The sequence below is a fragment of the Seriola aureovittata genome, chromosome 3 (genome assembly GCF_021018895.1).
Source record: "Seriola aureovittata isolate HTS-2021-v1 ecotype China chromosome 3, ASM2101889v1, whole genome shotgun sequence".
In the NCBI taxonomy this organism is placed as follows: domain Eukaryota; kingdom Metazoa; phylum Chordata; class Actinopteri; order Carangiformes; family Carangidae; genus Seriola; species Seriola aureovittata.
Window position 1 is genome coordinate 14,390,067 of NC_079366.1, and position 24,695 is coordinate 14,414,761.

The following is a 24,695-nucleotide window of genomic DNA, read 5'->3' on the forward strand; positions in this document are numbered from 1 at the left end:
ATTGGCTCCATTAGTGTCTGCATCAGTGGAGCCACACTGGTTTATCTGGCTTTTATAGAGAACCCTATACCTGCTAAAGGGCTGCAGCTTGACCCGGAGCTGGCGTTTCTTATTCTTAATGTGAAAGTAACTTTGTGGCAACATAATGTTACGTGTCTGTTTTCATTAGTGGCGGCCACTGTAGGCATGGTAACGTTAGCTAACTTGCTGTTGACTAAGAATTTGTTCAGCAACTGTTGCTATTGCTAGCTGGCTTACTGTCAGCATTGCGTGGAGTAAATGCAGGCAATGCTAATGCTTCTGGTTGTTGCTAGGTTGTTGTTTTTGTTTGCTCGTGTGTGATTCGTGACCGCTGTGTGCAACACCTTGCTGAGAACGTGAGGTAGAGATGTTATAATGTTCCTCCCTGTTAATACGCTGGCTCCCTGCCAAGACTAACCGAGATATTTAAATGTAACAGTACCCCTATCATTGTTATTTGTTCCTCTGCTTTTCCTGCTCTGGCACGTGAAATCGTCTAATCCTAGATTGCCAAGTAATATTGCTGTAGTACAACCTCCAACCTGATCATTTCTCGTGAAAGCCATTCATGTAATTGTAATCTCACGTTTAATCGGAAGAGAGCAGTATTTGACTGTTATTATACTACAACATGCTGTACTGTTTGCTCAGTTTGTAGTCGTGATCTCATGGACAACTTACAGGAGAAAGCTTTCAGAATGAAAACGGGTGTAACTTCTGCACAGTGCTGTTTCAGCCAGTTCAGAAATAAGTTCAGATGTGTATGAAAAGAAAGCGGGTAATGTGTCAGAGCAGTCGTGTACTATGCCAAGAGAGGCGGTTTCAGTAAAATATGCTGCAGTTTCTCACTAGAGAAAAAAATATGGACACGACAAGCTTCAATTATATGAGTCACTGCGTTGGGTCACAGGTGAGCACGTTTATAACGAGAACCAAAGTAAAGGTTAACTTTGTTGTTAAATAGCAGCGTGTTTAAATTGCTCAGGGAGTAAGCTACATCTGCCAACCCACAGAGGAGTGTGTCCATATATCCGTGTGTATGTGAATCTGAGCAGAGTATGAGTCTGCTCATGGAAGTGATGTGAAAAGTGATGCTAAAGTTACCATAGCACCAGGATATAGGCCTGGCAGATGCAGGTCTGTTTAGCTGTGTCAGGTATTTCAGCATGGCTTAGTTTCCATCATTCCTCGATGCTAAATGCCCTCCCCGCCATCAGTCGATTAATCAGTATGTCAGTCAAAGCATAGTAAGCTGCATACTTGTTTCACTGCTGTGAATGGGTGATAATGATTTTACTACGACTAAGCAGCCTAACCCTGGATAGATAGATAGTCTCCAGTTCGGATCCGTGCGTAAAGGCGCGTCAGAGGCTCCCACTCCCCTCCTCCTCCTCCTCGTGCGCTCACATTTCTTTTATCATGGTCGTGCGGTCTCGAGATTCTCAGCATCCCACTAAAGTGCACATCGTCGAGCTAAGCGGATCACACGTCATATATCTGCGCTGCCTGCGGTCACAGTGTGCCATCACGCACCTAGAGCGAGCTGCGCGAGAGCAAGTGCAGGAAAACTGAGAGGCACAAAGTCGACTCCAGTTCTTGGACGACGGGACCGCATCAGCTGGACAGTCCCAGGCTTGATCTGAGGAGCCAAGCGCTGCCCTTACCGACGACTGAGTGAGGAGGACCAGCACCAAACCCAGAGCATGAAGAAAACTCCAAATTCAGGTACAGATGTTTGTGGAAAAAATTATGCTAGAGTGCACTTGTGGTGCGTGTGGTGATAACATACTGCATCCTTTTATCTTAGATATCACATGATCTGCAGAAACATATTTATAAGTATTAATTATGCATGTAAAATGTGACCTACTTTTGGCTCAGGCTTAAGTATCTTTAAAATACTCTGTTTGCTTGCCCAAAGTAATACAGGGTGTATATGAATATATATTATTTATGAAATCACTATGTGATATAGAAATGAATTTCTGTATATCAAGTTTTGCTGCTAGAAGACGGAAAACTTTTGTTGAAAGAACAGCACTGCTGAATTTCTCTTTCAACTTTATTTTCTGTTTATCTGGAGTTTTCAACCTGTCAAAGTCTTTGCCCCCTCTGCTGTTTTCAGCCAGTTTGTTTTGTGGCTGAGTGTACAGCACCCAAAGGAGCACCTTGGGGTCCCCTGGCTATTAAAGTCTGATGTGCATCATCATGTCCTTCTCAGCGTGACCTTCTGTGTGGATGCACTGGCCCCTTGAGGCTGTGTTCTCATAGTACTGCATGTGTGTGTGTTTGGCTTTAACAAACATTTTAGATGTTTGCTTGCTCATGATATCAGTGATGATGATACAATGATTTGTAGGTGCATGACACATAGTGCGTGTTATACAACACATCTTTGGCTCTGCTCAGGCCCCATCTGTGTGTTCTCCCTCTCTCAACATTCAGGATTACAGGAGGGGCTCTGGGGAGAAAAATGAAGCGCTCTAGACAGAACAGACACAGAAATGTGGCATAAGTTGATGCTGCACAGGCTTTCATTGAAAACAGGGAAAAAGTTGTCATGTTCATTCATGCCATTAAAGACACAGCTAATATCCACATCTGTTTTAAAGTTATTTGGGACAGGTCCAAGGCAAATCTCTTTGAATCTTTGAATGGTGACAAATAAAGTGGCATGAAATTTGAACATTTTCTTTTTAAAGCTACATTAATATAATGTTTTTTACATTGCATATTTTTGGCAATGCATGGCCTACCCCCTTGCTTTCCAGGCATATGTAAATAAAGTTTCACTGCTGCTATCATTTCTTTGACTTGAGTCTGACTCAGTTCTCTATTTTGAATCATTGGTCTGTTTGTGCTGCTACATTACACATGGTCCATAATTGATTTTATGTGATCTTCCTGGATATAAACAGAAAAATCCAGATTATCAAAGTATTAATCATGTGCATAGTAACCATCACAAACACAGCAGCTGTCTTCTTGAGCCTTAAGGAATCAATGCTTGACCTTTTATGGAAGAGAAATGTGGGAAAGGCCACACTAAGAGGTGAGGCACTGGCCTGTTCAAGTAGTCTTATCACTGTCAGTTACTATCTCTGGAGATCCTCACTGCTGCACCTTTACTCACACTTCACTGCCATACAAACACCCTCAAACAGTCAGTGTTGTCTTCAGCCACGGGTGAATTTATAGCTCAGTTTGTGGTCAGACTGCTGTGGAGGCTAGTGGAGGGTCCGTCACTTCAGTTGTATGATGATAACAGTTTTCAGGTGCTGTTTCATTGTTTATTTTCTGTACCGAGAAAACAAAGTCCAAATTTTAACACATTGTCCAAGAGGCTCGAAGGACCAAATTGTCTCCCACGGTTGACTGAATAATGCTTAGTATTTTAACTCTAAGGTCTTTAGGCACTTTGATCATTAGGCACCCTGGTAGTCAGATCTCTCTCTACTCAGCCACACTCCATCCTCGCCATTTCAAAGCTGACAGACGCACCAGCAGTTTTTTTTTATTAATTCAGCATCTTGACCTTAAGGTGTCAAATTATCCATCAGGCTGGAGCATTTCATGGCTGAACTGAGAGAGAACCCAATTAGCAGTAACAAAAGTTTTTTTTTCCTAATGGAAATCCTTGTTCTGTCACTCTTCTTCTACATTTTCAAAAGTTCCAGTTTGTGTGGGCTGTCTCAGGGTGTGCAGATGTTTGAAGTTGTGCAGATGTGGATTGAGAGCAGCACAGACCAAGATGAAGGAGCCTTGGTGTGAAAATCCCTTCCATATCAAATCCCTCTCATTTTATGTTGTTGTCAAGTTTCATGTCCTACTGTAGCTTCTACTTTTCTTCAATACCATAAAAGCAGTACAATACCTCAATAAAAAATGGCCAAAATCTACCTGCAAAGCCAACTTCAAAGCTCTTTTTTGGAAATAGCCCTCAAGTTTTTTGGATCCTCTTTATCACATTAGATCAGTGCTTTATCAAGTCACTCGTACTTAATTTCACTCTCCAAGTGGGAACATTGTGTTGTCCCTTCTTAGATCACCAACAAAAATATGTTGGCTCCTACTTAGGAAAGTCTAGTGAGACTCGGAGCTGGTTGAGCTTAATGAACTGGATGTGCCCATGTTGTTCTGTAGTAAGTTGTCCCTGACTGAACAGGGAGACCCAGCGGAGTAAATGCACTGTTTTTTTTTCCTCCCCCCTTTTTTCTTTCTATCGTCCTACGCATGAGAGATCCCAGTCAGCTGTGCTATATATTCTCTTTGGTTGGGTCATTTTTGAAAACAGGCTCGTCCTCAGCTTGAATAGACTCCTTTGTGGTGAACGTTTGCTGGGGGCTGGTTATGTGCATTTGTTGGACCTTTCATCTCTGGTGGAAGATTCGATAGAAACTCAGGGAGGCATTCTTGACATTGACTTGTGGGTGGAACACAGGACACTGACTGATGTGGTGCCAGTGAAGATGACTTTGGCTCCAGACATATTTTCCTATGACGCTAAATTTTTTTTTTTTCATCAACAAACTTCTTCACTCAAGTATTTTTAGGTTGTCATGTTACAACTGTAGACTGCGTGGAACATGCTCTGACCAGCATGATGCTGGATATCTTAGGGAGATATTCTCATATCTGCCAGTCTTACAAGGAAAGGGCTAATTATTACAATGACTGAACATCTCAAAACTCTTAAGCAGCCTAGAGGGCCTTATGGCCAGGATTTAGTAAACTGGATTAGATATAGTGGGTAGCATGTAAAGACTTTGGCCCACACACTACAACACTGACTTAGCGCATTAAACTGGTACTGTACTTTTAATGAGTATAGACCACTTTAATAATGCAGGTCCTATCTGCATACAAACACACATTTCAATAGTTTCATTTCATATCGTTATCCAAATTAAGGATTCTATGCAAATTTGTAATTAAAACTTAGAGATGCTATGATCAGTATAATTAACAATGTATGAAGTGACAATATGAAAGCAATGTGACATTGTGAAATGTGTCTTGAGCCTATAAAACATTATCACCTGAATCTTCAGCTCCCCTTGTTTTTACAGATCTCTATAGTGAGATTCAGCTCATTGTTTAGCTGTCTGTCTTGTATCTTTACTGTTTTGGTTCACTGTCACTGCTCTGAGATGTTTTCCACCACAGCAACCAGCTGTTTTCAGCCAAAAAGCTAAAAGCTCACTGTAAAGTGGCCGCTCAGCACCAAACGACAGACACAGTTTTTGACTAGCTAATGGAGCATCTCTCAGGAGGTGGTAGAGCCCACAAACAGAGCTAAAAGAGAGTGAATGTTGAACTAACTCATGTAAGGCTGTGATGGTTATTCTCAATAGCAATGTACAGTATGTATTCATTATTTTTTTTAAATGTGTTTGTTTAATAGTATAATCTAAAGAAAAGAGTGAAAAATATCCGCTACATGTTACAAGATTTATATTGAAATAAAACAGAGAAAGGCAGCAAATACCCACATTAGAAAAGCTGTGACCAGCAAATGGTAAATGACTTAAACCATTCATTTATCATTAAGATTGTTGTCAATTGATTTCTATCAATTTGCTGATTGTGTAAAGGATTAATTACATCAGCATGTAACTCATACAGGTCATAGGAGTAGAGATAGTCATCTATGGCCACTGCTGAACTCCCATCACTCTAAAACTGAGGTCAAACTGGTCGCAGATCAGCATGGTCATTTGGTCCCCTTATGCGCTATGACTCTGGGGTACTGGCTACAGTACCGTTGGGTCTAACTGGTTTCTTATGAATATCATCACACTTTAAACTGCAGGATCCATCATGTCATCCATCCTCCCACTAAACCACAGCAGTAGGTCCCATAAAGAACCAGCAGATGAGTGGAGTCAATACAGCTCTTTATTTCACTTCAACAATGGCTCTTCAGTGACAGCTGAGCTGGATTCCCTTCAGTCTGAGTCATATATTGGCCTGGACTGCCACCGCATTCACTACTAGTCCCTGTGATAATAAATGGAGAGTTTGCTATTCATTGGTGAGTGTCAATTTAATTCACTACGTAAGAGTCAAATTGCCAAGCTCTGCTCTTTATATAATCCTTATCCCTATAAAACCTCTGCTTGACTATCCTGTATTAGACTACCTTTATCAGTCTTCTGTCGTAAGTGCCAAGTACAAAAGCTCACTGTCTTAGTCCCCAAGGGCTGCCTTAGATATTGGTTATTCAACAAAAGTTTCCCTCATTGAGAGGTCTGAACTTTTTTCCCCTTAGATAAACTTTCCCTCAGCTATTAGCCTAATCCTTTCACTCCCACCTCAGGAAGTGACACATGGTTTTTGCTGTGTCTCACATGGATTTATCTCTCAGTTTATCTCTCTCCATATCTGTAATTCCTATCCGATTAAACTTGGCTTTGGGCTTTGAAATGGTGACCCATGCTTCAACAATACATGCGTACATTAAGGAGACCTCTCTCCTTGGTGAATAGCGTCATGTGCCCTCGCATTTGTGTGCACTTGCACACACAAATGCAAGTATGACATCATTTGCCACTGTGTCAGAGTTTGCCTATAAATAGAGATGGTCGATGATGACGTTATAGCTTAACAAAGCCCCCCTGTGAATAACATAAGGATGAAAACGGGCCATGTCACTGCTGCTTATCATGATGAGCAGCCAGCCAGTCGTGAATAATTTTCCTGCACGCTCATTAAAGAAACACCTGATGTTACAAGCAGATGCCTTTAGTAAAATGTGGGCTGATCATAATGAGGGCATCATGTCATGTTGCATTTTATAGTGCTGATTATGTTTTATGCTTTCTTGTGTGAGACAGGTTTGCCGACTTGCATATGTGTGTATAAAAATTAAAAGGGTTTTGAAAAAAAAACAAATGTAGGTAACCTTTTCCTTATGTTATTTAAGAAACGCTGATGACTAGCAAAATGTTGGCACCTTTTCTGTTCCAAACATAACATTGAAACCACTTTACAGAGATTTAACTGTCAAAGTGCCATTCACTCGCTGAGCTGCAGAACAGCAATAATGACCAAACACAGGTGCCCACCAGTAAATAAATCGTCTAAGTTAGCCGCTGATATTAACAGATCACAGATATATTTGTATCCGAGTATATGTTAGGTCATAATTAACAAGAAATTATAGTACATTAATGTCAAAAACATGTTTGGAAACAGTATCCCCATTTCATCAAGCACCATTTCATTTATTTTTCAGATGTAAAATGGCCTGCTCATATCTGGGTCACAGTCTTTTAATGACCACATTTGAGTCATCTCAACAAGCGCCGGACATCAATGTATAGTCAGAAAGACGTTGGACGTTAATGACTCTGACGTAGAGAAGTTTTGGTTTGAAATCAAAATTGGGTTGGCGTCAAAGCCCAAGCGATACGTTTTGCTCACGGCTACAATGTAGGTATTTTATGTCAAAATGACATTTCAGAGGCTTTTAGACGTTGTCCTGAAATTGAATTTTGGTGACTCGACCATTCAACCAAATATCAGTGTCTAATGACATTGGTGGCCAGCTGTGTGCCTGTAGGGATCCTTATCAAAAAATTGATTTTAAAACTTCGGATTAATGACACTGGTATTGCCCTCAAAAATCCAGTATCAGCCGGGCTCCACCAGGAATGCTTTTTTTAATCCCAGTAATCAAATTGGGAAATCAGAAAACTCAGATCCTAATTAATTATACATGTCTATTGCATAATGGCTCAGTGGAACACTGCATAGATACTAGACACTAGATACGCTGAATTTCACACTAAGTCGTTTTGCATTTATTTAGGACTGGCTCCTTCACCAAACTCCACATGAACAGAGATCACTGTGGAGCTCGTGTGTCAGGAACTCACTTGTGTGTATGTGTGTGTGTGTCTGCGTGCACATGCCTCTGTACATGTATGCGCTTGTGTGTAGAGTAAATGTAGACTGTCTGGGTCCGAGTTGTGGATTTAGACATCAGGAGCTTGGCATGCTGATTACAGAGTTCTGAAGCCACAGGGAACCACAGGAACTCTGTCTCTCTCTCTCTCTCTCTCTTTCTCTCTCTCTCTCTCTCTCTCTCCCTCTCTCTCTCTCTCTCTCTCTCTCCCCCACCCCCATCTCTCTCCCCTCTTTCTCTTTCCAGCAGCTTCCCTCCATCAGTCCGGGCTAATTTGCAGGGATGGACCGAGGCTGATGTGCCTGCGTTCTGGGCCTTATGATAATCATCCAAATCACATAGCTTTGCTCCTCTCATCCATAGCCTGTCTAAGCTTAACTTTACTCAATTAGCTAATGCACAGTTAAACAGTGAGGATTATAACAGTTCAAAGCAAAATGAGGTATATTACACACTGTAGCAGATACTAAGCACTGCTGACAGACTGTTTTTGTTCCAGCTTAAAAAATTTCATATGGATTTGTGCAGCCAACATTTCAGGCTGTTTTTATTCTTGCTTCAGTGCCACTCAAAACCCCAAAATGACTTCTTACAAAAATCCTGCAGGATGGATGAAAGATGCCAGGACTTCTACAGTAGGCTTTTACTCTATCTGCAATATCCACACAGTGTCCACATATTTATCAATTGCTACAACAGACCCCCTTCTTTCCTGCAAGGGATCTGGAACTTTGAGGATATCCTATTTAATGTAGTCTGCTGCCAGCTCCCTCTCACATCTAATGATTACCTTATGGTGAGGAGGAAATAGCCAGCAGTTTTACCACAGCCATGCTAGGACAGACAGACACACAGACTGCACTACTAGCACTTTTACAGCCTCCGACAGTCCAGATGACCTGAAAGTGGGATTTAAATTGTCAGAGAGCTGGAAGAGAGGAGCCTATGTGAGTTATAGCTTAAAGGGATGGGGTTTTCTGTGAACTGGATTTGACTGGACAAAGTGTGTGAGTGCGCCTCTGTGCGTATGTGTACTGTGTGTGTGTGTCATGAGTAACAGGGTCATGTATTGGTTATCATCATCATTTTCTTTGGTTCCCGCAGATGATTGGTTGAGTGCATCTCAGCGCTGACTAAAACTTGTGCCAGTTGCTGACTCAACATCAGTAATGACTTTGGCGATGAGTTTTGTCTAGCTTTGTTTTGACTACCATTTTTATGAGCTGTGAAACATCTTCAGTGGTTGAGAATTTGTGATCGGCCATACTATTGTTGTATGGTCGATGTAATTGTTGAGGTCAGTGTTTTGTGCAGATTTTTTTATTTTTCAGCAGATTATTTAAAACACTGGAGGCCATTTGGGTTCTGCCTCATTTCAGATTTAGTTGTATTTTGAGCCACGCCAACAGCATGGCTCTAGGGATGGTAATGTTGGTCTGTCCAGTCCACCACTTTCTTCCAGACGGAAATATCTCAACAACTACTGAATGGATTGCCATGTAATTTTGCACAGTCATGCATGGCCCTCAGAGGATGAACTGACTCTAGTGATCCCCTGACTTTTCTCTAGCGCCACAAGCAGGTCAAATTTTTTGATTTGTCAATATTGCAAGTTTATAATACTTGCAGAAACTATATAAGACTATATTTACCTTGTGTTTAAACAAAGATAAAGAACATAGTAAATATTTTACCCGCTGAACATCAGCATGTTAGCATTGTCATTGTGAGTACACTGCAATGCTGGTTATAGCATTTAACTCAAAGCACTGTCTAACGGAGACGATAGCATTGTGGTGGAGTCTACACAGAAAGTGTTTCAGTTGTCTGTCTCACGCATATCCAACAATACAGATAGGTCCTTATTTTAGCAATCCAGCTGTTTACACAGGTCTTGAGAATGGCTCAAGTTTATTCCCACTAACCCCAACCCAAAAAAGGTTACCTAAAGCGTGTTTTTGTACTTGTATTTGGCTCTGAGCACTTCTAAAATGCGGGAGAACTACAGTTCACTATTGTGCCTGAACGCATCCTGTGTAGCCACAGATGCTACTGCTGCTCTCTGCTTATGTGTAGCTCATGCTACGCCTCCTGTGTAAACATGGTGTCTTGTCTTTTTTCCCATTCCTTTTGTCTTTCTTATACTGCTCATTTATCCATAACACGTCTGAAGTTTACTTATTGTTTTTAACGGGGGATCCTAACAATAAATGTAACCATAAATATGATTGAAAATGGCTGTAGCTTTTTGAGTTGTCGAGTTACTTTTCATAATGTTGCCAACATTTTGTAAAACTTTCCATTACATATGGAAACTCATAAAGGTCAAATTAGTACATGGGAATCTCAAAGGGGTTTTCCTGACAAAGATTTAGAAATTGCATATAAATGATATGTTTACAATTCTCAGACAATCACTCATACATTTTATTGAGTGCAGGCTCACTTTGCTCACTTAACCCAGCAGGTCAGCAGCTATGAATCTGCACCCCAGCACGGAAATACCACACCAGTGAATGGGATGCAGACTGAGTGATACAACTTGCATTTATACCCAAACTGCATTGTTTAGAAGGATCTGATGCAGCATAAAATGAAAAACACATCATGAGTTATATTAGCTCTGCCGTCCATTTCTCTCCCCTATTCTCAGCCAGATTCAGTGGGGATCATTTGTGAGGCCATGTGGCTGCCATCAAGCCAGGCTGGGAAGTCTGATTGGAAAATTGAGATACAATCAGACCTTCTTATTCCCAGATTGCTGTAATGATGCATACTTACTGTCTAACAGTGTCTGACTAACTCCTGGGCTTATTCTGGATGGTACATCATGTTTAAGATGATGACTTGTCAGAAATGAATTCCAGATAAAAAAATTTAACCTCACAGCTGTTATTGGAGAATCATCATATGAGTGGTCGGTTGTAAGGACCACAGTGATTTAGAGGATGGGTTGCCCACATTGTGGTATTTCCCTAACTCAGTAGAGTAGCACTTAGAAGAAGCAAAATCTCTCTGGATGAAGCAATGTGAGCTCTGTGTTTACGAAAGTGGATTTCCTCATGGTTTGCATCTGAGTATGGGATCCTGTTCTAAATTTGGATTGTGTAGATGACTGATGTGAAGAGTTGTGTCGTCCCTGTACTTGCCCCAGGTTGGATGTGTAGATTGCAGCAGCAGCAGCAGCAGCAGGGGACACAAACAAGGAGGACAGGGTCTCTTTCTCTCTCTCTCTCTCTCTCTCTCTCTCTCTCTCTCACATGTGTGGATATGATGGAGACGAGGCAGGGGGAAGATGAGTGCTGCGTAGCGCTCTGGTGAGGTCATCAGACTGTGGCCAGCACCACCACATCACACTGTTGTCTATTTTTCACTCTCCACCATCTCGTATGTGCAGATGGGATTCCTGAACCTCTGCTGTTGTACTTGGAGTTAAGCATGCTTGTGTGTGTTTACATATGGATATTTGTTATAGTGTGAAGTGATGTTGCGGTAGCCGTAGTGTGAATTACAATGTTGTGTCCATCTGTGTTTTGGTAGCTGCGTGTCTGTAGACTTGAAGCCACCTTCATATTTGTGTGTGAAAGAGTTATAGCATAGCAACAGAGTTTTTGTGTCTTGACTTCACAGCTCTACACTAGACTACACAGTAGCTAATATGCAACTCTGCAAAAATGTAACTAGACTTGTGCTTACGGCAGCAACACGTGAGGACAACTAGAACTGTGACTGGTCAGCTTGGGCTGCTTTTGTTTTCATGTTCAAGTTTTCCAGTGCCCATGGAGATTGTTAAAAGGGAAGGAAACATGAAGCAAGCTAGAGAAATACTCAGTTATATTCTCTTTTTCAGTAACACAAACATAGCTGCCACTGTCACACTCTGTCACAGTGAGTTAAAGAATTAAAACTCAACTATTCTGCTTGCTAATAATCACACAGTACGTTCCTCCTGTTAAATAGCGAGATGGGGAAAACCATAGCTGCAATATCCAGTTTTTATTGATAAAGGCAAAATGTGTCATAACACACCACAAATGAAGCATTGTGTTCTTACAGAGATGCCCCAGCCTACAAGCCATATTCTCCAGACGTGAGGAAACATGCATATTTGGTATAACACCCCACCCCGAAAAAATCACATTCTCATCATTGTTTTTATAATTTTTTCAGTGGAAATGAAATGCAACTCCAACTGACATCGTTACTCATATCACAATCACAATATCTGCCAAAATAATCACAATATGATTTTTTTGTGCATATCATTCAGCCCTACTTGACAATCTACAACACATTTGTCTAGTTTTACTGTGGTGGTATCAACAGGTGAAATTTGACACAGAACTATAAATCAGTATGCTCAAGGCAATTATGGCATTACTGCTGCACACCGTGGCACACATGTATAATTCCATCTTCAGTGTGTGTGTGTTTGTGTGTGTGTGTGTGTGTGTGTGTGTGTGTGTGTGTGTGTGTATGTATGTGGGGTTAGATCTGTCTCCCATGTGTTTTTCAACCCTGAAGACACAAGCACCTTACCCCCTCTCTTCTTCCCCTCCATTTACCTCTTTCACTACTTCCCCTGCTCGCTCCTCCTCTTCTCCTTTTATCTTTTATCTTCTTCCCACTGTTCTATTTCCTTCACTGTGCATCGCTACCCTGCAGGCATCCCTTTAGTGTTGGCTGGCATGCTGGTGAGTTTTGTAACTAAATTTAGCATGTTTGAGTCACGCGTTAGGCCATAGGTCATGCTCTGAAAGTGACGGCTTACATTAATGTGCACCCCAAGGCTCACCATCCACTCTTAGTCAACGTGTGATACACTGTTTTGTGTGTGTGTGTGTGTGTGTGTGTGTGTGTGTGTGCGTGCACGCGTGCGTACGTGTGTGCATGTTTGAGTTTGTCTTGCATGAGTGAACAAGTGCACGTGTCCGTCTCCGCCTCATGACCATCTGCCTCGCCAAGTGCAAATATAGGCTGCATGTTAGTTCTATGTGTACGTAAGTCAAAGAAAGAGAAAAGCTGAGTGTGTGTGCGTTTTATATGTTTACACGGTGTATAGTCATGCAAGAGGAATCTGCCCAGATAACCCATTGAGTTTGTGTGCATATGTGTGTCTCTGGTTTAAAGAGGACGTTTGAGTGTTCCTATTCATTTGTAGAGTTTGAGCGTGTGTGTGTATGTGTGGTGGGAGGGTCTGGCTATATCTCGCCAGCAGGTTTGGATGATGGAGAGGGGAGGTGGTGAAAGGTATGAGTGAATGAGGCCCTCTCAGTCTGTTCTCTCTGCATCAGGTCGTCTGTATTATGTCCTTTACAAGCTCAAACAGCCTAATTTACTGTAAAGTGCTGTGAAGTGTCTTCTTGCAGCAGGAAACACTAGAAGTTTTGGACGTATAAAATATAAGCTTTGTCAAAAGCAGTTTCAACCCATGTGCAAATTTGAACAACATTTGAATTGTATATTAATATTAGTATATATTATTAAAATATTTTAAAAAATGAGAACAACAGGCCTTAGAAATTGTTGGCAATTGCCTTATTTAAATAAAAAAAAAAGAGGATGTGCAGCAGCGCTGAAGCTAAATTGTTCGCATTCCTAAGTGGTGTGAGGTTTACTCATTGGATTAATACTATATGTTGTGTAAAACCAAAATAGTTCCCAAAATAAACGTACCTGTATGAGTTGTATTGAGGTCGGGGCACTTTAGATAACGCTCCGAAGCACCGGAGCAAATAATATACCAGGGGCACATGGAGGATTTTTACCTCCTCAAAGGTTATGTGAGATTACTAGGAAAATGAATAATAATTAAATGAATGAAATAATAAAATGTCAGAAACACATTCATTCTTCAGAGTTAATGATGCCCTGCTTTCATTTTCATATTGCAGGTAAAAATAATCCTGCTGCAATCTTGCTTGTTATATTCATTTTGTTGTTCATTGAGTAATTTACTGGAGTAATTTATTCCATCCGAGTCATCAACACCATCCAAATTTATTGTGTATGTGTACAAATCTGGGATGGCTCTGTGGACAGATACAGGTATGCATATGTTGTGTGCGTGTGCGTGTGCGTGCGTGTGTGTGTGTGTGTGTGTGTGTGTGTGTGTATTATGCATAAATAAATTATGCATCAGTGCTCCACATGCGCACAAACATGTTGGCACGTCCTCATGTATGTATATGTAAATGAATATGTTTATCTCGCAACATGTGTTTGTGTGTTATCCATATGAGAGTGAGTCAACAAATGCATAAGCACATGTTGCGTGTTTCATGTGTTTTTTTTTTTTGTTTTTTTTACCCTGACCCTGTGATTAACTGTAGCTTTTCAAGTCTGGAAAATGATCACGAGACAGAAAGAGCCAGCGGCCAAAAGAGACATGTCTCTATTTTTAAAACCACACTTTTGTCACACCACAAATTTCCATATGGATTAAATGCCAAAAAGCTCCTTTAGGATTTCTCTGCTTTTATCCTGATGTGTAGTTTAGTTCGTTACCTTGAGCAGAATTTTGATGTGGGTCACTGTCTGCACTTCAGCTGTGTTATCACTCAAATATAAAGTTTCAGAAACAGTGTATATACAACACTATGTTATTTGTCTTAGCCCTTACTAACAAATTATAACTAGTCTGAAGTTCTCAAGTACTCAAACCTGTGAGTTTATAAATGTATATGAATATACTGTATACAAATATAAGCAGCCACCCATATGGCATTTTAACAATTTAACTTAGCACCGTTCCACATTTATATGCCATAATATCAATACAATTACATCTTGACTTGCACATTAAAAAAACAATTCTGTCCAAAGGCTCCAACTAAAAAATGAAAGAAATAGATAAATCACATAGAATAGGCTCTTGTAATTCACATTTTTTACACTGATCATAGTCAAAGTGCCTTATGGGGCTAAATCTACTTAAATTATTCTCACAGTAGTTACACTTGAAAATCCCTAATCTGCTTCCTCTGCTCTGCTTCTCCTCACTTCTTTATTGCAGATGTCAGAAAAGGCCCCGGGACTGCTGGGGTGTGTGTGTGTGTGTGTGTGTGAGAGTTACTAACCCTATGCCCCATCTACCATTTGTGTTCATATTATAGGTATGTTGTGGAATAATTTGAATATTCTTCCTGTTACAATTTCTGAATTCTTAAACACACATACACACACACACATACACACACACACATACACACACACACACACACACACACACACACACACACACACACACACACACACACACACACACTCAGAATCAGAAAAAAACTTGGCTGCTCAGACGTTCCCCTGTATCAGGGCAGGTCTGATAGAGAAAGGCATTTGTCATCACTGCATGTTTGGAGAAACAGCAGGTCATATCACTGCTTTATCCAAGCACAGCCTCACCCATGAAAGATGTTCCTGTTGACTCCTGTGTGTGTTTCTGTCCTCTGTGTAAAGCGTACATGATTGAGTGGGTAGAAGAAGTACATGCATGTGGGTGTATGACAGTTTGTTTCGGGCCTTATTTATGCTTTTTGATAAAGTAAGTGTTGTTGCTATGTGTAAATCTGGAAGACATGGGTTGAGGAGGTATGTTCCCCGTAAGAAAGAGGAAGCGGAAGTGAGCTGTTGAGATGTGCCTTTTTCTTCTCTCCCTGACACAAAAACAAAAAAGTGTGTGCGTGTGTTGTAATGTCTTTGGATTTTCTCACTGCGATGACGGCCAGAGTCTAAGCAATGGCGTGTGTGTGTGTCTGCTTGTGTATTTGTGTGTGTCTGTGTGTGTGCTGTGTCACTCTGATTTTCTGATTTTTGCTTTTAAATCTGGTTTTGTGTCTCAAAATAACAATGCTTTCAGACCCTGAGAAATATCAGTAAATTTCTCATATAGCTGAGCTGAGAGACACTCACCTGATGTGCAGGAGGTCAACAAGCATGTTGGCTGAGATCCTGTAAAAAAGATTATTAGCTGCTGTAAACAAGCCTTGTTGAGAAGCACTTCATGCATGAGGACCCTGGACTCAAGTTTCTTTAGACGATGATTGTTAAAGACACTCTTCTAGTCCACTTACAGCCAGTCATCATTTGTTTGGATCACAGCTTTATGTGGGTTTCTACATCCTGAAAGTGCAAGTAATGTGTCTATGATGACATGGTAGGCGTGTGTGTTGTTGGTGTGGTGCATGATGTCCTGGTGGAGATTTACTTTTGTAATAAGTGGGCTGAATTTATTCTATCATTTGACCTTTTGATCAAGAGCATCAAGTATCAGTATCAAGAGAATAATAGAAAATACTGGAGAAAGGGAGAAGAGGAAAATTAAAATTTGTCAGTTTGTATGTCTCTGGGATAAAAGCTTGCATCACATGTATGTGGGAGAGAGCAAAGAAAGCAAGAGAGAGAGACTCCATATGACTAGCACATGGCTGCGGACGTCTGCTCCGTTCACTTGTTATCCTGACAGACTGAAGACATTAAAACTTGGAGGAAGTAAGAGCAAGGGAGACAGGGAGGAAAAGGAGGGAGGAGAGAGGGAGGGTTGAAAGAGGGGGACAGGGTGACTAAGTCAGGAGAAAGGGGAAGTCTCCATGAAGAAAAAAGGGAGGGAAGGAAGGAGAGGAGAGGAGAGAAAAAGGAGAGGTTACATGTGGTTATTTGAGGTAGCTGTTGAGTTATGGAGCGAGACAGAATAGCCGGTAAGTTGTGGCTTTTTCCAACATATTTGATATTTCAACAGTTAGAAATTTCATCCCCGGGAGGGAGTTTCTTTTTTCTTTTCTTTGTTAGACTTGAGAGGAAGCGGCTTCTTAGCTGCAGTGGCAGCAGTCGGCTCGAAGCCACCCTGGCTGTGTTTGCTTTGCTTGGTCAGTTGCGGGAGCAGCTGTTTCAGAGACCTCTGTCTGTATGTATGTCTGCATGTCAGCTTTACCTCTGATTTACTTCTCATAGAAGTTGTCTGGGCTACACACTGGCAGACTTTTCTCCTCTCATTGTGATTGAATGAACAGCCACAGCTAAGCTCACTGTGAAGTGCAACACACTATCTCTGAATAGCTACCATATGCACAGCAACAGTGAGTAAACCTCATGTGATGGGCTGTCAAAGATGACTTCCAAGAATGAGAATGCATCATCTTCCAGTGCAAAGCAGCTGCTGTACTGTAATTGGCAGCCTTGGGTGGGATACTGACTTACAGCTGACCCACTTACTGTACACAGCTACGATCCATCAGGAGATGGACAGAGTTAAATCTTCATGCCACCATCACATGATGGGACTTTAAGCTGAGGAGTCTAGTTGTCAGATTAATTCTGACTGACACAGATGGTTTATTTTAAGTTACAGGGGAGTGAGAGCTGAGCTCATATGTCAGTTAATATGATTTGCTTTTTGACAGACAGCAGACTCTTTTGAGGAATGTTTAGCTTGCGTCACAGTCTGTGTACCATCCTACATCTGTGGCGTTGTAACTGTGTCCCGCTCAGAAGCAATTTTTTCATCAGCAATTCTTCTTTACTCCTTTAATCAGTTACTCTTTTTTGTGTTTTAATGAGTGCTTTGTTTAGTGTTAATGGAGACTCAATAGAACTTCTGTTCAGGCCCATATGTGTTCAGTCTGCACCGAGCGGATAAGGACTAATCTAGCATCTTACAGTGATTAAGGCTGGACATCAAGCTGTGCGACACTCTGCAAATTAGCCTTTAATATGAGCGTTAATACGGTGCTTGAGCTCAGTGAGCCGTGTGATGCATACAGACACACCGCACACCTATTTTTATTACCACTTGGTGGCAGTGTTGCAGTGTCATTTTTTTCCTTTGTAGTGCAGCCACCATTTCCTTAAGTTCTGTGAAATGTTCCATGTGGATGATTCATATTTTTGCAGATGGAGTTTTTTTTTTTTTTTTTTTTTATGGGGAAAGTAGGAATTTAGCAAAGACTGACTCCAGTGGGGGTTAAGACAGTGTAGTAAAGAGTCAAGGAAGCTGAGCGTTGTTGTTTTGTTTTTTTTTACCACCATGAAAATACAGCTGACAGACATCACCCCCAACCCCCAACCAGTCACTGCTCACAATTGAGGAAGTCCTGCATGGGCTGAGCTACTTCCTAGTTTCCAACCTGTGCTGTGTGGCTTTGTTTAGACCTGTTGTCATGACTGCAGAGACCACCTCTACCCCACCCACCCCTGATCCCTTCGGACTATGTTTTGATAGTGATAGGAGCTGGGGCTGTGGTGGCATTTTCAACCTCCTGATTGCGTGTCCATCTGCAACACCTCTGTACCGACTCTGAGTGCCTCCTGCGTTCCTCTTCCTCGCCTGCTCAAGATTAAAAATAATATGTTCAATATGACATGTCATCTGCCACGACTGTCCCGTATGGTCACCACATTGAGTTATTGTGATTGCTAATTGGTGACGGGCTGTCTTTAAAACACAACAAAGGGAAAGAAAAACAAAGCATTCAGTCTGGAAATGAAAGAAATAGTTGTGTCATGTTGCTTTAAGTTCTGCCAATTAAACAGGAAGAAAATTGGTGTCTTGTCTGTTGAGATAACACTAATTGCAGTATTTTTGTGGCCTGCTTAGCATTGAACTGACAACAATAAAAGCATTCAGAAGTTTGAGTTGGGGGGTTACAAGCAGGACAGTTATAATCCGCTTTGATAGCTTTTGAAAGGACCCAGGGATTAAAACCTGCTTGCATTTGTTAACATAAAGGGGTCAAGACCAGGATCCATACTGAGTTTTTACCGATATTCTAATATAACTATTGTTATATATATATATTGTGTTTCATTATGCATCACTTCTTCTACGAAAGGCCAACATTTGACTTATTTTGGTTCCTCTTTCTTTCCAGTAAACATTTTTGCATTCAAGCTGCATTCATAAAGGGCAGCACCTAATGTTCAGTGTGACTTTTGAATTGGTCTTTAATTTAAAGGGTACTTTTAATGTGATGTGAGCTTTAACGGTACACTGCACTGCTTCCCATCCCCTCTCGCATATAAATCTACAGTTTTAGAAGTGCTGGTGTATCCACCCCAAAGCCCTGTAATACTCTCACCCTAAAACACACGTGCACAAAACCCCACCCACCCCTCCAAACACACATGAACCTGGAGTTAGAGGAAATCAAGGAAATCACTCAGCTCGCCGTGTTCCATAAAAGAAGTGTACAGGATATCCTCTATGAGTGAACGCCCCGCAGTTCTCCGCCCACTGCCCTCCCAGTATCTCACCTCATATTGTTTCTCAGATTATTATTTAGTAATGATAAAGTGAAGGAGCCATGAAAACAGCCAGCACAGTGAGTAGCGGAAACTGAACTGGGAAGCCACACCTTCAGTCATCCTGAGGGAGGATTTCTGACAGGTGACATTTTTCAACATGATGGCAACAGGTCAAGCCAAGGGTGATTGTTTACAAGCAGCTCAATTTATGATTAGCAAGGGGCAAAAGAGGGAATCGGTTTTGTTAAAAGAGTCAAACTGAGTGTGGGGAACTTGATGCAGGCACAAAATACTGTTTTCATGCCAAAAAAATAAGTTTCTGTCCATAATCATAGTTGGGGCGTCACGATATTCCGGTATTGACGATAACTCTGATATTTAAAATGTGAAATATTGATACTGTGTTAATAATAAATGTGATAATAATATGATGGCAGATGTTAGACCTTGTGGATCTTTTGCAACTGGTTGCATTTCCACTATCCATTAAATGTATTTGTTCTTTTCAAACAGTTATGGTAACAGGCTCTCTCTCCGCCTCCCTACTCATATTCGAATCTGATTCATTCGCCAATCAAAGAGACATAACACACAAAAAACAAAGTTAAACATGAATTTGACTGATAGCATCATTATTAGTATTAGTATTATAATTATTATTATTTCACATTTTTCTATAGATATTGCAATAATATCGTTATTGCGAATGATTTTGTCCACAATAATCGTAGAGTGAGTGAATCATAAATCATAGTATTATTAACTTATAAACTTCTGATAAAAGCAGTTGTGAACCACATTTCTGACATAGCAATAAAGATAACCAGCAGGCATTTAAATCATGAGATACTCATAAAACCTGCCAATCATTATCTAAATTTTACAAAAATGCTTTCATCTGCAAACTTTCAAGCTCACCTTTTTTAACAGGCATTTACTCTTAATACATATTTGTCACTTTGGCATGATGAGCAGCTCTTCACCCTGTGCGTTTCATGCAAAGAATTAGCATATTTGTATTTTGTTTTCATTTGCATTTTGCTCCATGAAAGATAGATTTCATGGCACAAATATGTTTTGCACACAAATCACAGCATGTGACACTATGAATACCTCAATTATATGCATATCAAATCATTTTATAGTTTAGTGTAGAGGCGTGTGAAGAGCTTCATCTAAACCTTTAGCACCTTTCACCTTCCAAAAGACAGGAAACCAAATGTGTAAACCATAATCTTCACAGTGACACATGTCAGGAGGTTTGTAAGCTGTCAGTAGCAGAACTATAATGTGATGCTCGGTTTGTTTGCTTGCACCAAGGTATCCCAGACTCTATAGATCCATTTGTGCTCAGTAGAACAGTTCTCTGTGCAGTGAGTATAATATCCAAGTCTTAAAACCACTGTAGTCTTGTTGCTGCCAGCATAAATTGTCCACACAGCTTTTAGGCCAATTTAAAAGCTTACTATGAAAGAATCAAGGAAAATAGTTTTTCCAAAGAACTGTCATATTAATAAAAACATACATGTACTGCCTGAGTAGTACCATAGAGTCATCTGGGTTAAAACAAGGCTTTATGTGCTACGGATGCCTATTTTCAATGAACTCTTTCTACTTCTCCAAAACCCTCAGTCTCACTGTTCTGTCGTGAAATCATCAGTTGTTTCTCCTTTATTCTTTCTATGGAGTTGTACAGCGCTTTCATTACCCTGTTAAATTGCACAATATTTCTGCAGTGACAGCTGTTATTTAGTCTCTGCTGCAGTAAGTGAGTTTACTCCACTAACGTTCAAAAGTGTAATTTTGTTATACATCCTGCACATGTAGGTCAAACTGATCTACTTTAGAAGTCGTCATTTCGATAAGCGCTGAATGCTCATGTGGGCAAATATAAGCAACACTCAAATAGAGAGTTTGGGTTTGTGCAATTTCAAAGTCTGGTGTTTCACAGCACAGAGATATGGGGCTGAATGATTTTGGTGCAAATAGCTCTGTGTTTACAGAGCTATTTCAGGGGCACCAGGACACCCAGACACACACAAACACACCCGTGTCCACAGTCACAGTCAAGTAACCACATGAGCACGTGTATGCGCAGACGCATATTCACATAATGTTACTTTCATTACAAACACATACACATGTTCCTCCAGATGTTGTTTTGGAGCTTTCCCTCATTCTGTCGCTCAGTTTTGCCTCACAGCCAGCCCAGAGTGTGTATCCATGTTTAGATAAATACACACTGGCTGGTGGAGGTGTGTACCTCACATACCATGTCATCTGGTTTAATTGAATACTTGTGGCATATGGTTTACAGTGCACTTGGTCCTGCATGGGCACTGAGGGGCCAAATGCTTTGTCATGTATAGTACATTACGTTATATATATAATGTGTGTGTGTCTACACTGTTTAAAGTACATGTAATGAAAGATGTAGTGAAAGACTAATTCACGTGCACATACTGATGTGTTTTTATGTGCATGTCATGGTGCACTGTATCCATAAACATGCATGGAAGCACAAGCCAACACATTAACAATAAATGTCCTTACACAGCTGCCAGGGTGTATGATGCATATTATGTGCTGTCTTACAAGATTGGCTTGAAGCTTAATTGCGCAACACATGACAACAAGCTTCTCGGGGGACTTGTAATCTACCTAGTAAAGTTCCTGCCTGATGGATACATGCAAATACTGTGCACACACCCCCGCCACACTCTGTTCTCTATCCTGAGACACCTTTGCAGCAGTTTTATAAAACAACTAGACTGCACCATAAACGCACAGTGTTATTCTGCTTTACCATCGACCTCTCAGGTGTTAGGGTTAGGGGCCACTGGGTGGGCTTGGCATCCTACTAGTGCCCCTTTGAATGGAGCTTTTCATTCAAATGGGATTTCCCAACTATTTAGAGCCTGTAAAAGTGCCAAGCAGTGTTTTGTGCCTTTTTGCTTAGGCTGAAGGCTGGAAAAATTGTGTGTGATTTGTGGTATCTGATGTTTGATAGTATCTCCTGAATATCTGGAAGTACAAAATACCAGATTCCCATGGCCTTTGCTTTAGTTTTAGGTTTCTTTTGAGGAATGGTTGTGGGCCGGGGGCTACACTCACTGACATGACTTTAACCATTACTGTGGAAATGGTCAAATGACCTATCATCAGGGACAATTTATCACAAATCTCATGTGCAGTTTCATCTGGCCCCAAACAGGAAGCGGCAAAAAGCCACACACTCATGACCAATCAGTAATTGCAGCGATATCATCACTGTTGCTTTGTTTCTGTGGTAAATTCACGGATAATAAATACTGTAGCACATCCCACAGGGAGACAATGGAAGTGGTTACGTAAACACTGGGCCAGCTTTGATTCTTCATCACTTCAGATTATTTTATCAACGCCTTCTCAACAGTGTTTCTCTGTCCCTCCAAAGACCATTCACCAAATAATCCACAGCAGCTTCAAGGACCAGTAGTGTAACCATACCCGCTACATTAAAAAGCCAGCTTGTCGTCGCTGTCCCTCACAAAAGATGTCCTCGGTGCTAGATTAACTCTGTCTGCCATGGTCAAATTCCCATGGGCTCCCTGATAGCAGTGTCACAGAGGGCGGGTTGGTGCACGAATCACCCCTCTGATTGCCCAGAGGCGCCAACGCATATCCCTAATGTCAACTCTCTCCAGGAAGTCTCTCAGGTTTTTCTGTGACAGGACAGCAGCTACTACAGAAGTGACTGCACTTTAATGAACATGTCATGTAGAAACAGCACACCACCTATAAGACGTGTTGTGTCTACACACATGAAGCTTTTCGCATGTTGTTTTAGGTAGGGTTAGGGTTTGGGTTTGGGTTAGAGGTTAGTAGAATAATGACGTGGCTTGAAATGGCACAAGAACTGCCAAAAAAATGTGATAACAAACAAACTAAATGACTTATGAAATTGGTGTGTTATTCATACAGCGTTTGGTGATACCAGGCTGTTTTTTTTTGAGAGGATGTTTACTCATGACTGAAGCCTCAGACTCTCACTTCAATTCTGATCCTTCTGTAGCTGATTGAAAGCAGCCTTCTGAGGGCCATTTGAGGAGCCACAGTTGTATCAGGGGAGCGTGTCTGATTGCAGGTTAAATTGGTCAAAGTGACTGTGTGACATCTTGTCCACTTTCACTGTCACAGCTGCTCAGAGGCTGAATGAGGAAATCAGACCTGAGAGCAACTTTGGTCGTAAAGGGTCCTAAGGTATGACAGGGTCTGTTGTCGGTGCTTGCGCTTGCATGCATGAGTGTGTGGGGGGCAGGGGAAACACACATACACACACGCATTCACACACACATTCACACAGGACACGAGGGAGAAGGGGGAGTGTGTTTCTTGCTACAGGGAGGGGAGGAGAAGGGAGGGGACCTGCCTTCTCTCTCTGAAGCCTGAATGTAGTGATATAGAAAAGTTGGTGGGAAGTCAGAGAAAATAAGTTGCTCCTTTAAGAGAGCTGTGGGCTTGGACTTGTTTCTCATTGACTCTGTTTTGGAATTTGTTCAGAACTAACAGGGAGCTTCTTGAAAGTTCTGTGATATTTCATGACTGAAAAGATGTCTGATTCTGGAGTCAATCCACACTTGGAGGGAATTATTTCTGACTTTGAAGGTTTGTTATTTGTTTTCTACTTTTCTGTCATTTACAATGCTCATTCTGACCATTTACGGGAAGAAACAGCATCTGTCGGACATACTCTGTTTGCGTGTAGTCTTAATATCAACCAATATCTTTTCACTGGGTGTGCAAATGTGCTGTGTGTGCATGTCTGTAAAGTATTTCGTATCATGTGTTTCTCAGCATGTGTGTGGTTGTGTCTGATTTTTACTGTGTTAAAAACAGGGTGGTGGGCATATTCTAGCCAAGTCCATGTAGACTATCATCTGTTATTGATTATACCCAAGTTATGTCAATAATAGAAACAAACACAGCACTGACACCAGCACTGTTCCAGCACTGGAAAGCCCTCAGCTGAAAGGCCTAAGAGGTAGAGGTAGAGAGTGGAAACCTCAGCTCTAAGAGCTAACATCTGTCTAACCCCAAATACAACATTCACAACTGTGTCTCTCCTTTGTTTTCTAAGCCAGTGTGGAGCTGGCATTAATTCCCTTTGTCCTCCTTTTCCTCTGCCATTCTGTCTTTCTTCCTTTCCCACTTCTTTCCTGTTCCTCCTCTGTTCAGTCTGCTCCCTTCAGCTGCTCTTTGGCCTGAGAGTCACTGTCAGATGTCATGGACTGATGCTGAGAGCAGAAGCCAGAAAAAAAGTACACATCTTTAGCAAATATCTCGCTCAGTGGAAGTACATGCAGGTTTTGAACAATTAAGATTTTTCCGATAACGTGGTTTACATGGAGTTATTAAATAATCTTGTGAGCGCTCAGCTACATTGCACCACGTAATTTATTTAATAAATCAATTGAGTTACCGGTCTTACTGACATGCAAAGTTTGAAACAACTGGAAGAAATCTGTCTGGGGTTTTAAATACTACA

At 41.2% G+C, this 24,695-nt stretch overlaps 1 protein-coding gene across 3 annotated transcripts in view; it reads left to right on the forward strand.

Moving 5' to 3' along the window:
* The first annotated feature begins 1,555 nt into the window (after nt 1–1,555).
* Nucleotides 1,556–24,695, forward strand: part of septin9b (septin 9b) — a 72,290-nt gene continuing 49,150 nt past the window's right edge. The window contains exon 1 of one of the 3 annotated variants that reach the window (XM_056370757.1): nt 1,556–1,746. In XM_056370757.1, coding sequence (XP_056226732.1) covers nt 1,725–1,746 — 22 coding nt within the window. In that variant the 5' untranslated portion in view covers nt 1,556–1,724. Of the gene's footprint in view, nt 1,747–16,525; nt 16,627–23,702; nt 23,816–24,695 lie in introns of those variants that run through there. The other 2 variants (XM_056370766.1, XM_056370749.1) reach the window with 2 other exon arrangements.